The following is a 14710-nucleotide window of genomic DNA, read 5'->3' as shown; positions in this document are numbered from 1 at the left end:
CAGGTGTCCCCGTTTTACTCTTTCCCAGTGATGTTTTATTCACTGCCGCCTCTTCCCATTCTTTGTTTCTGTTCATTAATTTACATCAGCTTGTTAATACGTCTGACTGCTGATCTGAGTTTCTCATCTTTCTTTTTATTTGAATAAAATTGTACTCTTTTTGCTCTCACTACCTCTCTACCTAAACTATCAATATCTACATTTCATTCCTTTCTTTGCAATTGTCCGCCTTCTTTTCCCTGTCAGGAGAAGCGTCGGCTGCAGGAGGAGCAGGACAGAGCCAGGAGAGACATGGAGGATGAGAAGCTCCGACTGCAGCAGCTCAAGGTCTGACACACATACACTGGATGATCTAACCCGCCTCATTCATTCATGCAACCTTAATTTTACTCAGCTTAAATCCTCTGCAGACCTATTTTAGCTTGTAGCAAGCAGATATCAAAATGTATTTGGTTTTCTCACACACACACGCACACACACACACTCACACTCATGCATACACACACGCACACACACACACACGCATACACACACGCACACACACACACTCATGAACACACCCAGCTGTGTAACCTTCCTTCTTCCTGGTTCTGCCAGTCTATAGCAAGGTTAGAAGCAAGCCTTCCTTTGCTGAAATCAGTTTTTATGTGAGTGTTTACATACTCTGCAAGTCACAGATTGGCTCTATTGTTTTCACATCATTTCCAGACTGCCGTTCCCACTTCCTACTCCACTGTGCTACGCTGGCCTGGGGCACATTCCTCAAATTGTGTGAAATTTATGCAGTGTGTGTTTGTGTGCAAGCGGGTATGCATGTGTCAGCCGGTGTGGCCATAGAAGAGAATATTTTGCATATGCTCACTATAGGTTTGTGCACAGTGCTCCAGGCATGGATTGTATCTATATAATCAAGTTGCAAGAGGCTTCGGAATTTAATTTAAAATGATCATGGCGATACTTACTATCTCACAGGAGGTGATATCATCATAGCTTTGACTACATTTATCAGCTTTGACATTGACTCTAACCCCAGGGTAGATGTAAGGATGTGATAGGAGGGAATAGCAGCTTATACATAGCTCCTGACCTGCAGAAAGTTTTAGAGAGGGCTGTGCCCAGTCAGCCAAAGGCACAGGGAGGGGAACAGAGCAGAGCTTGTTCAGCACTGCAGGAGAAAACACAGAGATGGTTTTGTGACGCTTATAGTTAAGTAGGTAGCTACTGGGTATTGGTTGCCAGATTTTGAAAACATGGGGCCATAGGCTGGAGGGGAGTGTGGGTTTTCAGATGCTTCCACCTCAGTAGTAAGTGAGAAGCTTTCAGTCATCAGAAAGTATAGTTGCTGTCAGTACTTTGTACTGGATTTTATTGAATATAGCCGCATTATTATAACGAGATAATACTGCCTTTTTTAATAGATTCCATTAACTAGAGTAAAAGTTCCCTGCAGACAGTCTCTGTTTATTTCTGCTTGTCAGGGTCAGCTGTAGACCAGTTCTGCAAGAGTTTACTGTCTGGCTCAAGGGCACTCTAGCGGCGCAGATGCTTGCTGAAACAAGCCCTTGAACCAAGGTCAGTTGGTTTCAACACGGCTGTCATACTTACTAAGTCCCCTGTTATTTGTCCTGACATACAAGGAAACAAATGGCTTATTATGTTTGAGTGGAAAATTTGTCTCCTTTTTGACAGTTTCTTGCTTGTAACCATCTCGGTGAAGTGTTTAATATCTACCTTGTACAGCAATTTGAATGTCCCCATTCATTTTTGGTAGATTATTTTTTCAAGGTGAAATGTGTTTGTGTAGAAGTTCTGCAAATAGCAATGGGAATGCATTTATGTGAAAAAAATAATGACAGACTTTGTTTGATATGCTTGACACATGACTGTGCAACCAATGATGTTATGATACAATCATCATAACATCATTTTAATCTAACTTTTATCACCAGGGTTCTCTTTCTGATTGGTCAATAGTATAGCACCATGTTTGTTTGTTTGTTTGTTTGTTATGCCTCTGTGCCAGCGACAGCCGTGGCCAAAGGCATTATGTCATGTCCGTCCCTCCGTCCTTCCCATTCTGAATACAATATCTCAGGAACCCAATGTGGCACAAATGTAACCTGACTCGTCAGATGGTTTGTTTCACAGAACCATCTGAGAGGGCGTCATTGGAAACTGAATGGGAAAGCGCAGGCATTTCCAAAACATACCTGGTAGATGATTGGATGAAACATCTGTCTATCAAACTCTTGCAGAAGACAATCAGGAGAGGAGAGAAACATATTTCCCATCAAGAAAAGCCTTCAGAGACGTTTTTTTTATCTCAATGAAGAAAAACTCTCCAATTCTTGTAGCATCTAAGCTAACCTCTTTAGTAGCCACTATTGTTGTTTTGAGCGAGTGGTCAAGTCTTTCATGTTGTCGTCACCCCCTGTCCCCCCCTTCGCCCTCAACTGCCAGTAGCCCCTCACAGGAAGCTGATTGTTCTGCTGACTTCAGGCCGTAGCACAAACGTATTAGTTGGGGCATGACCAGATAGATTTTTGTGTGACATAAACGTGATTCTTGCGTTATCTCGTTATTGTAATAATTCGGCTGCTGTGCAAAGTAAGCACAGAACTGATCGATTTTGAGGTCAAAGGTCAAGGTCAACCTCACAAAATGCATTTTATGCATGTTTGTCCATATCTCAAGAATTCCTACACTAATTATGACAACATTTCACAAAAATGTCAACTAAGATAAAATTATGAAGTGGTGACATTTTATATTCAACAATAAGGTCAACTTTGACATCATAATGTTTCTCCATCCATTAGCCAACGCTATAACTCAGGAACAGAAGGGGAGACATTTGGTCGTATACTGAATTTGTGACACTAATCTTGAAACTGCGCTGACTGTATAAATGTTCTGTGCTTCCGGGTTGAAGATGTGCCATCATCGTTTCACACGTTTTACACTTAGTAGTAGACTAACCAAGGGCTGTGTGATACAACTATATGTATCGTATGACGATAGAAAAAAGTCTGTTTCATATTTTACTATATTGTTTATCTCGCTGTGTCATAATTCATGCACTTTACAGGCTGAGGGGTGTGTGAAGATAAATTAAGTCAAAGTCGCTCCGAGCGTTATTAGTGCAGCCATAGACTGTGTTTCTCTCTTCATTAAGTCATCAGAAAACAACTGGTACACACACGCAGACCAGTCTACACATACATGACGCATGGCACACATGTTCCATGTGTGACTCCGACACAGGCTGCATTCCTATAGGGGAATTAATAAATGTTTGCCTAATTACAGCTGTGCCGACAGTCTGACACAGCGCTGTGAAAGTGAAACTGCAGTTCTAAATATACCGTCAGCTCTTGTTAAAGAAAGATACATTCATAACACATTTATGTTATAACAACAATACTTTTGATTCCTGTGTCCGAAATCAGAAATCACTCAGTAAGCGGCTGTTTGATAGCCTACATTAAGTAATATATATATTTATTTTGACTGAAAATGTGCTATATCGTGATACATCAGGATATGAAATGACCTATATCGTGATTTGAGATTTTGGTCATATCGCCCAGCCCTACACTAATCTTTTATATAGTCTTCAATCTCACTACATACAGTATATCATGCAAGTCTGGCCTGACATGGATGGAAACTGCAGCTTCCCTGGTCAGCAAGTCAAGTTTTCCAATATATACATTAAATATCCTTATTAATGTCCTGGAAAAAACAGCTGTGAATGCTTTAGAGATGAATATGTCATATGTCATTTTACATACTGTACTTATTTGTACATCTTTGTACATATTTGAACTCTCAGGATTGCCATGGAAACCTTTGTAGGATATGTTGCTCATTGTTACTTTATACAAATACTCACACAGCTTTTAAGAGTTTGTGCTAGATCACCAATGGGGTGAGAAATGAAAAAAGTAAAACATTTACTTAAAACTTAAAAGAGCAGTGGAAGTGGGGCGTTATTTAAATTAAAAAGTCGGATTCGTTTCCGGTGGGGGTTGGCCTCCGCCAGGGGTGCGCTTTGTCACCAATCCTGTTCGTGATTTTCATGGACAGGATTTCAAGGCGTAGTCGTGGTGGGGAGGGGTTGCAGTTCGGTGGGCTGAGGATCTCGTCTCTGCTTTTTGCAGATGATGTGGTCCTAATGGCATCGTCGGTCAGTGACCTTCAGCACTCACTGGATCGGTTCGCAGCCGAGTGTGAAACGGCTGGGATGAGGATCAGCATCTCTAAATCTGAGGCCATGGCTCTTAGCAGGAAACCGGTGGATTGCTTACTCCAGGTAGGGAATGAGTCCTTACCCCAAGTGAAGGAGTTCATGTACCTCGGGATCATGTTCACGAGTGAGGGGACGATGGAGCGTGAGTTTGGCCGGAGAATCGGAGCAGCGGGGGCGGTGTTGCAGTCGCTCTACCGCACCGTTGTGACGAAAAGAGAGCTGAGCCGGAAGGCAAAGCTCTCGATCTACCGGTCAATCTTCGTTCCTACCCTCACCTATGGTCATGAAAGTTGGGTCATGACCGAAAGAACGAGGTCGCGGGTACAAGCGGCCGAAATGGGTTTTCTCAGGAGGGTGGCTGGAGTCTCCCTTAGAGATAGGGTGAGAAGTTCAGCCATCCGTGAGGAACTCGGAGTAGAGCCGCTGCTCCTTAGCGTTGAAAGGAGCCAGTTGAGGTGGTTCGGGCATCTAGTAAGGATGCCCCCTGGGCGCCTCCCTAGGGAGGTGTTCCAGGCACGTCCAGCTGGGAGGAGGCCTCGGGGAAGACCCAGGACTAGGTGGAGAGATTATATCTCCACACTGGCCTGGGAACGCCTCGGGATCCCCCAGTTAGAGCTGGTTAATGTGGCCCGGGAAAGGGAAGTTTGGGGTCCCCTGCTAAAGCTGCTGCCCCCGCGACCCGACCCCGGATAAGCGGATGAAGATGAGATGAGATGAGATGTTGTGTTTTTGTGTATCTTGTAACGGTCTCTTATTGGAGATGTAGAGTAGGCCGCTCTGCAAACCACAGAGAATTGCACTCCTTGTAAATGCTTGAAAGTGCTCGTTTCTGTGTTTTGTTAGGAAGGAATGGTAAGTAGCCTCAGACATTTTTCGTTCACTAGGTCATGTATATTTACTGGAACGGTGTTGAAATAAAATGGGAGTAAAAGTGCACACAGATGCTATAGATTCATGCTAGAATCCTCAGTTGGATAGCTGAGATAAAGACTGGTGACATGCTCACAGGTGTTCTGTCTCTCACCTTTCTTCTCACCGTTGCACCCTCAAATTACAACACTTTACCTTCCCTATCTCAGTTACTCACTCAGGATATGACACTGCTCTACAGATCTTACTTCTCTGTCCCCACTGCTTCAATCCCTCATTTACTGTTACCTACATAATAAACAGCCTGTATTTTACCATATTACTCTGTGAGTAATTTATCGAAATTTAAATTTTTGTGTCATCATTTTTGCCTTGTAGCTGGTATTGTGTAAGGTGACATGACTTTAATTATTATATGCAACACATTGCATTTTGGGATTGTTAGAAGAGTCAGATGTTGTAATACTAAGCAGGTTTTGAATAGTTCACACTGGAAAAAAATGCAAATTTACTCAAAACACTCAGTAGGCTATACAAATACTTAACATTTTAAGTTTTTTTAGAGCCACACTCCAAATGGAGGGCCATAAGATATTATTTATTATTATACAACAGTTGCCTGATGCAAAGGCCCTGTTTCTGCTACTGAGGAGGGTAACAGTGGCGACAGACAGCTTCTGGTATACCAGCATTCCCCTGGGAGTAAACCAGCTGTCACAGATGTGCCCAGGATGTGCAAGGAGGCAGGGACACACACGTCTTAAACCAACCACAGCCTGAGAGCCACTGCCATACAGAAACTATATGATACGGGACTGGAGGCGCTGTAAATAAAATTGAATTGAATATCTAAACAAAAACTTGCTATGCCGTTCTGAAAGCTCGCTTAAAAGTTACTGGAGACCATCTATGGAGAGCCGGAAACGATGGATCAACATGCTGTCTGATCGAGCTGTTAACTCATCAGAAACCCACATCATGCCACCAACGCGTCTGTCAACAGACTCTTTTTCAGTGGTTGCGCAATAAGTGGAAACATTCAGATAAATGTAAATGATACAAAGTAGTGGTAATATGCAGACACAGAGTAACAAGCTTTTGTGTAGGAAATGTTATTTGTTGCCTAAATGATTAAATAAACAATTAAATTCAATTTTATTTATAGTGCCAAATCATAACAAAAGTTATCTCAGGACACTTTACAGACTAGGTAAAGACCACACTCTGACTTATTTATGATTTACATAGACCCAACAATTCCCCTGTAGAGTACGGTGGCAACGAAAACCTTCCCTATTACAGGCAGGAACGTCAGACAGACCCAGCTCTGTGGAGGACGGACATCTGTCTGCACCGGTTGGGGAGGATAGTGATGATATTCAGCACTACCTCTCGTGTGATATTCAATTATGTGGAACTTTTCAAAGATGTAGACATTCAAAAAAAGTCCTAGTTTATTTCCTGTTGAGGTGTATGCGAATGAAATCAGCTGACAGGAAGTCACAAAGGCTATTGCCTAGCAATGGAATTCTGTCAAAAAGGTCTACAGAATCCAAAGAAACTAATAACACACGTGTTAAGCCCAGCTCAGACCAAAGCTTTGCGACTAGACAAAACTGTTAGAACGTTGCAGGTGAAAGTTGCAGCCGTGTGAACTCACCTGTCTCGTCTGGACTCAAACCTGCTGATGTTGTCGCCTGCGACTCAGCTTGTCAAAGCGCCATCAGCTGGTTTTAAGAAATGTCATCTGTTTCAACTGCCAATTAAGTTCTAGCAAAGTACACTGGTCAAGTCATTTACCAACTGTCAGCTGGTTGAATTGGCAGTTATGGACAGAGGCTCAACTGGCGTGCGAGATAAAAAGAGACGGAGAGACAGAGAGAGGGGGTCGAACAAACAATACAATGAATAAGGTGAGGGAGCGCCATAATCCAGAACAAAGCAGTGAATCAGGGGGGAAAAAAGTTATTTTCACTGTTTTATCACTACTAGTAATGCCGACGGAGGAAGTATCTCACTACCTCTGTCCTCATTTACATTTTATAATGCCAAAAATTATATCCAGCCACAAAAAAATGCCTGAAAAGTCGGAGGTTAGAACAGAAGTCCAGAGAGGCGTTGCTATGGAGATGATACACCATCTCACTGGTGGGAACCGTCAGGTTTCAAAACATTGCAGACCTGCATGTTTTCAATTTGTCGTCCCGAGTCTTTAGTCTCAATTGGGCTTGAGTTAGCATGTTGTGTAGCTAGGCAAACTACAAAACCTTTGAGAAAAAAAAATAAGAAATGGGATTGGGCTTTAGTATATCTTAAGAACTTTGCACACAGTGGTATTGTCATGGTATGTGAACTAGTTTTTATTGTGGACATTACTGAGGACACCACTCTGCCACCGTCAGTTAGTTTCAGTTGAACATTCTGTTGCTAGTAGAAACCAGTGCTGACAGAGTTCTATAGCAGTTGGACTGATGTTGTTAGCTTCAGTTTACACTCTCTGAACAAGCAAATAATAGCAGGCAAGTATTTTATCTACTTAAAAATACCCTTGTTGGACCATTATCTGTAGGTACTCAATTTAGTACAGCTATCCTGTGACAGTTTTTTCAATTGTATGCAATTTTATATGTTAAAAGAGTTTTACTGTTCAGCTAAGTGCAGTTAAAGAGTTGACAGTTTGCCTATGACAGTTAGTTAGCCTACGCTTGTTAATCCAGTTAGCAAATGTTAGTCCATTCAGTTTCTGTCAAACTTTCGGTTTAACCTACAATATAACTGATTGTGTAATGTTTTGAGTTCATTTAATTGTTAAACTACACTCTAACTTCTTATCTTTGTAACCATGTATCATTTTAGCTGCCTAATTTAGCTTTGTGTTACCAAGAGTCGTCAAAACATTACTGGTGAACTCGAACCATATCCGACTGGTGGTACAGTTACCTTAGAGCCTGTAGTATATGTATTTTCTATGTCTTGAAATTGATATATGCATCACAGTGTTGTATATTTTCTGTAAAAGTTAAATTGATTGAACATTTCATGAATACACCAACTAGACAAACAGCTCTGTCTGTTTATTGAGGCTTATTCAGCATATTAAGTACATCACAGTGATGCAAAAAAATTTAATATAGCCAATAATAAAACAGGGGCTTTTATACAACCAGAGATATTAGCAGGATCGCAACTGTGATAAAAACAGTACTGTTGTAAAAATCTGTATAGCAAAATCTGTGACGCTGATATTGTCTCACACTATGTACACATCATGTTTTTCATTACAATTTGCTTGCATAATTCAATTCAATTTTATTTATAGTGCCAAATCATAACAAAAGTTATCTCAGGACACTTTACAGACTAGGTATAGACCACACTCTAAACATAGAGCATATAACGACCACATGTTATCACAATACAATGCTGCTGAAAATTGACTCTCTCTCGTCTTTCCTCTTCTTTACCTCCTCTTTCTCACTCCAGAGAAAGTCTCTGAGAGACCAGTGGTTGATGGAGGGAGCGCCCTTATCCCCAATGTCCCTGGACACCCAGAGCCCCTGCTCCCCTCTATGGGGCTCCCAGGCCCAGGAGATCGAAAACAGAATTGACAAGTACAGTTACTCTCTCTCTGTGTGTGTGTGTGTGTGTGTGTGTGTGTGTGTGTGTGTGTGTGTGTGTGTGTGTGTGTGTGTGTGTGTGTGTGTGTGTGTGTGTGTGTGTGTGTGTGTGTGTGTGTGTGTGTGTGTGTGTGTGTGTGTGTGTGTGTGTGTGTGTGTGTGTGTGTGTGTGTGTGTGTGTGTGTGTGTGTGTGTGTGTGTGTGTGTGTGTGTGTGTGTGTGTGTGTGTGTCAAATTTTATTTCCACCAACCTGCACACTTGCCGGACAGGGATAGACAATGTTGTCTAGACCCTGAAGACTACATTCCAAGATCCCAATCTTAGTATTGCAAAGGTCCACGGCTTTGCCTTTCTTTCCAGAAGCCTCCTCACACACACACACAGCACATGGCTTCGGGATACTTAAAACATACTCCTTTCAAAAAAAAATATGCCCACTGTAGTGTTCCTTAGAATGAGATAATAAAATAACAAAGGTTATAATACTATTCAAGCATCAAACTGAAATATAAACTAAGAGTGCATTTTTAGTATAGATTTGATGTGTCTTTTGTGTTTTGATTCGTCTTAGGTTGCAGTCAGAGAGTCAGCGGTTGGCAGAGGAGGAAAAGAAGCTGGAGAAACTCAAGGAGGGTGGCCAAACGGTGAGGAACTTGCACACACACACACGCACGCACACACACACACTCACCCACCCACATACTCTGTGGACACAGAGGGGTTAGGATTACGTGTTGAACAAGCTTGCTCCATCATCTTCCATTATGCAGAAAATTTCCCACAACTTCTGTCTGTGGCTTCTTCTTGCTATGAATAATTCATTTCCTCTCTTAATGTACCTTTGATGTAGCACCTCTTGTTCAAAAGCAGGAACTTCATGAATGTAAGCAGCTCTGTTATATAAACAATTCAGCACTCGATCCGCTCTGGAATTATTGTTTCACCTCAAGCCAAGCACAAGTATGTTTGCCTCACCTCACAGAAGGTCTGTAAAGTAGAACAAAATAGTTCTCCCTCCTCTCTTACTGTCTGCTGCAGGGTCTTTTTTTTTTTTTTTTTAGTGAGGTGTTTCATAGTTATCACATATTCATCTTTTGAGTTTAACTAAAATCAACTGGAGACATAAACAGAGGATTACATTTTACCAGGCTTTGACTGCATGACCCTATCCTCCTGTGAAAATACACCACTTTAAAAGAGCTCTGACAGGAAAGCTTTGGTTTAGTGGGCAGACTGGGAGTGATTGACAGCTAATATCTGGCAATGCTAATAGATTTTTTTTAAATCACTTGGTTTGTCTTATGTTTTCTGATGAGATCAGGGATGTGATGATATGCTCATGTCCTTTGAAAAAGCTGCCTTTTAACTGTGAAAGGTACACACATATACATGATTGCTGTTTATCTATATAGAGCTGATGTAGTTAAGTGCATGCTACACCCAACTGTGGAAAGGAGTCAACTTTTCAAAGGTCATGTAGGGCTTTTCAACTCAATCGCTCCCTCTTGTGACCAAGCAGATTGTCATGGCTATTTAAATGCTACACTCACCACTATTATCAGTCTGAGGCACGACAGTGGACACATTAACTATTTGATGTGTAAGACTTGTACTAGTCAATCTTCACTTAGATGAATACATCTGGCCAAAGGAGATCTTGGTACATCATGTATACATGAGCACAGACATACCAAAATCTTAAAGTAATTAATAACTCAGCCTTACTTATACTCAGCCATAAAAATCACACGGGAAAATGGCGACAAGTTTCAACCCCCTCAGAGCGTGACAGGAAAGAGTCCAAGTTTGGTGAAAGTTCAATGCTTGGATTTGGCTCGACTTTGTCTGGTCACGACTGGTCCAAAGTCAATGGCACAACCGCTTTCCACTGCCTCAAGTTAGCAATATGCTCACAATGCGCCTTTTAAGAGCAGTGTACAGATATGTCTACTTTTACAACATGGGTGCTGTGTGTGAAAATGACAACCGCATTGGTCTGAAACTGCGCTACACTGTGCACCACTTTGCACCGGGTGGAAGAGAGAGAGAGCTAAAGTATTCTGGATTGTGCCTATTTTCTTGAAGCTTGTGTGATTTTCCAGTATTTGTATTTCATTTATTTTTTTGTTTTTTATATTCCCTTCAAAATACAGAGATTCATGCAACACAACACAAACTGTCACAGTAAATTTAATCCCCCCACTGTCCCTCTTACCCAGCAGGAAGCAGTGAAAGCAGCAGAGGCCGGAGGAGGTAAGTGGGACCAGACAAACATTTTGGTGCAGAGAATTGTTAAAATCATAGTGGGCATTTTAGAAGTTCTTTTAGCATTTCCACAGTCGATGCAAATTACACAGTTTATAAGCATTAACCATCTGCCTCCATTTTCCACACGTTATTCTGTTCAATACATGTCAACCCTGCAACAATCATGTTAAAACCACTGTGTGCAGACACACTGCTCGCTGCGGGCACTGCTTAGCTTCTAATGCTACTCTTACTTAATTACATCAGTACATATTGATAAGATTTCATTTGTGTAATTCTTTAAGTCTTTATTTTTTTCTCTTAATAAATGAAAAAAGGACTTGTAAACTATCTAAAGAAAATAAGCATGTACCGGTACTTAATTTAGTTTTAGTTAAGATTTCGTCATCGCCTAATGTCGCACCCATGCATCGATATTGTGACAAGATCATTTATCCCTAGTAGCACATGTGTGTTGATTAAGTTCAAATTTGTCTTCAGTTCATGACATTGTTACAGATGCATCTTAGTTTGAATATTTTCTGGTAAATAAGTACTCCATCTTGCAGTAAGGATTTCTACATGCCATGCCTCAGTGAAAAACACTGCTACCTGCAATATATACATTTTTGTCTTCCTCAGAAGTGGTCCAATATGCTGTTGTGCAGAACGGAGAAAGCAATGCAACAGCATCAGGTGGGTATAGAGTTGATTAGTGTATCATAAAATGCACACAGACATACACCACAATAGTCTCATAAAGATCGTGTGGAGTGCAAACCCTAATTATCTAGCAAAAACAAATCCTGCATGCATCTAATCACATCCATATTCTTATTGATGTCAACATCTCTCATCACTTTGAACCTGAAAACCTCTTATTTCCTTCGCTCTCTCTCTTGTTAATTGTTATCTAATCACCATCTTACCACAACCCCTCAAACACTATGAAGTCCCCTATAGAAATACTTGTCTGTATGTACTGTACTGTATATACTGATCTTAAGAAATTTGCATTACAAAGGAAGGAGTGGTGCAGACCAACCTATACTTCACAAAAAGTTCATACACGCGGTGATGAATAAAAATGCATGTTTAATAAGATTGTGCACATATACTTGTACTAATATCCACTCAAATGCATAACTTGCATTTTTAGAGGGCAACGGGTACGTGGACAGCTACTCAAGTGGACGAGAAAGTTCTGAAAAGGAAACTGACCCATCTATTAGTATTTAAATCATCATCCACGGTCGTTAACTTCAGACTGCAGAATCTATATTTGTATCTAATGCTTGCTCTTTATTCTGTTGCTAGTTCTCTTTCGTCTTGTTTCTAACATTTTCACAAAGTACTGGGCCTCATGCAGCAACATTATCTTCATTTTTCTCTTTATACTTACTCTTAATTTTTTTTCCCAAACCTGCTCTTACCCAGGTGTGCTGAATGATGAATCCCACTTGATCACAATTGTTTATTAGATAGGTAACACTCGCTTAACAACACTTAACAAAGTACACCGAGTTTAAAAAAGCCTTTATTCATTCATATAAACCAACCACTAATTTCAGTTAAGTAACGGTACTTTGACGCTACCTACTATGAAATTCAGGGTTAATAATGTTGCGTATTGATTGCTGATTTACTCCGTTGATTTACTAAGTGCACTTTCACAGATATCTTCTCCTTTATTCACAATGATATGTATTTAACATTTTCAGAAACAACTGAAGATGAAGTCAAGACAAACCAAAGCGTACTACCGGTTGAAGCTGCAACTGTCCTAACGAACGGCGGAGGCGATTTAGGAGACCTAGGAGTAGATGTCAGGGACAACACTCAGTCCACCGCCAACGGACCAGTTGTAGCCTCTGAGGGTGTTATTGACATGAGATCGGAGCCTGGGTTGAGCCTGGGTGTTTCTGAGGCAGAGCCTGCTCAGGTTCCATATATCAACATTAATGAGGAGGAGGAAGAAGAAGGGACTCTGGTGATGAGAGCAGAATGTGTGATCATCACAGATGAAGGGGATGATGTTCCTGAGGATCCTTCACTCCAGGAAGACCCACAGGAGACTATGCAGTCAGAGGAAGTCCCTCCACTCAATCCAGAAGCAGGTCAAGAAGGAGAGATTGCTGTGGAGGATGTAGTTAAAACAAAAGCAGCACCAGAGACTTCCACACAAACGGAGAAGAGTGAGGCAACTGAATCTACTGAAGAGGCACAACCAGCAACTGGAGATGGAGAAGCGCAGGGTGACGTGAAGACAAACGAAGATGAAGAGACAAAAGCTGAAGAACAGGACAGACAATCGGAAGACCCAACCTCTGTGCAAGTGCGGTACCCAGCCAGTGCTCTAGAGGGCACCGCAGTGGCTTCGTTGCCAGTCTACTCTGAGGCACAACCCTCCACTCACACCCCTGAGTTAGAGGCTGAAGGTGAAGCTGCAACTTTACCAGAGGGAACCGAGGCAGCATTAAAACCCAAAGATCCTGCCCTTGTGCCTGGCCACTTCCAGGATGTGCCTCTGGCTGATCCCCAAGAGAACCAGAGGACAGAAGAAAGGCCGGGGGAACGGGAACCCCTCCTGTCACCGCCCAAAGCCCCAGATGCCCAAGCAGAGCCAGCAGTAGCTGCCGGCACAGAGACTCTAAGCCCGGCCAGGGCTAGCCAGGGAGAGGAGACTGCTGCACCCAAACACAAAACCTGCCAGTGTTGCTCCGTCATGTAAATGCCCTCTCTGTACATTCATCTCCTCTCTGCCTCCTCTCTGTCTCTCTTGAATTCATAACACACTCCTTCCCCTGTCTCTTTGTTTTATGCACCCATTCTTTTTCAAATCAGTCCACAAGCTACTTCCCTTCCCTCCCCTACTCTCTGCCCTCATCTCCTGCATCCATCAAGTGAGCTGTCTCCAACGTGAAGCGTGGGGAGGCACGGACTGGACTTGTCACTGTTAAAGTGCCTTGAGGAGCTCCATACCCAGAACTACAATTTGAAATTCTCTTTTCACACAATGTGGACCAATTCTGGCTGTTTGAGTTTGATTGGTTAGCAGATGAGCTAGCCAATCAATATAGGACCATAAAACCTTCTTATTGGATGCAGTTAAGCTAAAAAAAAAAAAAAAAGATATTTCAAACTGTTGTATGATAATTGTATAATTCATTGGATAAATTTCATAATCTAAATATGATATATAACATCCAAATATCTGGAGAGGATCAGAAAGGACATTCTTCTCATATAATGACTTTAAGCTGAATATTTTAAGAATTGTGGTCTTTTATGAGAGATACATTTTTTTCACACTGTAATACAGGTTTTGACAAAACAAAGGCTAATAGTATGAATTGTTCTAATTTATAAAGAACAGTGTACACCATTGAATATTTTGTGGGACATTGACAGTTTTAAAAGAGAATTTATTTTAAATAACCTGAAGGTATGAATTTTGTATTTTTGCCAGATGTGCTTTTGAAAGAAGGGCTCCAGAGCTCCATGACATTGAGAGTGTCTGACATGTCAGTTGAGATGATTAAGGGATTAATGATTAAACTGACATTTGTGATAAATTGTTTGATGTACTGTAATGTTCATCCAGCATTTCTGTTGCTCAAACATTTGATTTGCCCCAAAGAACAGCATTGCGTCATGCAAAAACAAACCCTCGGATAAGGTTTCTCCATATGTTTTATCATATAATTTATTTTTCTATTCCTT

The 14710-nt window shown here is 41.4% G+C and overlaps 1 protein-coding gene across 2 annotated transcripts in view; it reads left to right on the top strand.

Annotated features, from left to right (window-relative positions):
- Positions 1-14508, top strand: part of palm3 (paralemmin 3) — a 36696-nt gene extending 22188 nt beyond the window's left edge. The window contains exons 3-8 of one of the 2 annotated variants that reach the window (XM_083938551.1): positions 247-327; positions 8606-8733; positions 9312-9384; positions 10963-10993; positions 11630-11683; positions 12709-14508. In XM_083938551.1, the coding sequence (XP_083794677.1) occupies positions 247-327; positions 8606-8733; positions 9312-9384; positions 10963-10993; positions 11630-11683; positions 12709-13718 (1377 nt within the window). In that variant the 3' untranslated portion in view covers positions 13719-14508. Of the gene's footprint in view, positions 1-246; positions 328-8605; positions 8734-9311; positions 9385-10959; positions 10994-11629; positions 11684-12708 lie in introns of both variants that reach the window. The other variant, XM_083938550.1, reaches the window with a different exon arrangement.
- Positions 14509-14710: the final 202 nt, after the last annotated feature.

This window comes from Echiichthys vipera, assembly GCF_963691815.1.
Source record: "Echiichthys vipera genome assembly, chromosome: 2".
Taxonomy (NCBI): domain Eukaryota; kingdom Metazoa; phylum Chordata; class Actinopteri; order Perciformes; family Trachinidae; genus Echiichthys; species Echiichthys vipera.
Note: the sequence above shows the minus strand (reverse complement) of the source record. Positions and strands in the feature narration are given on the sequence as shown.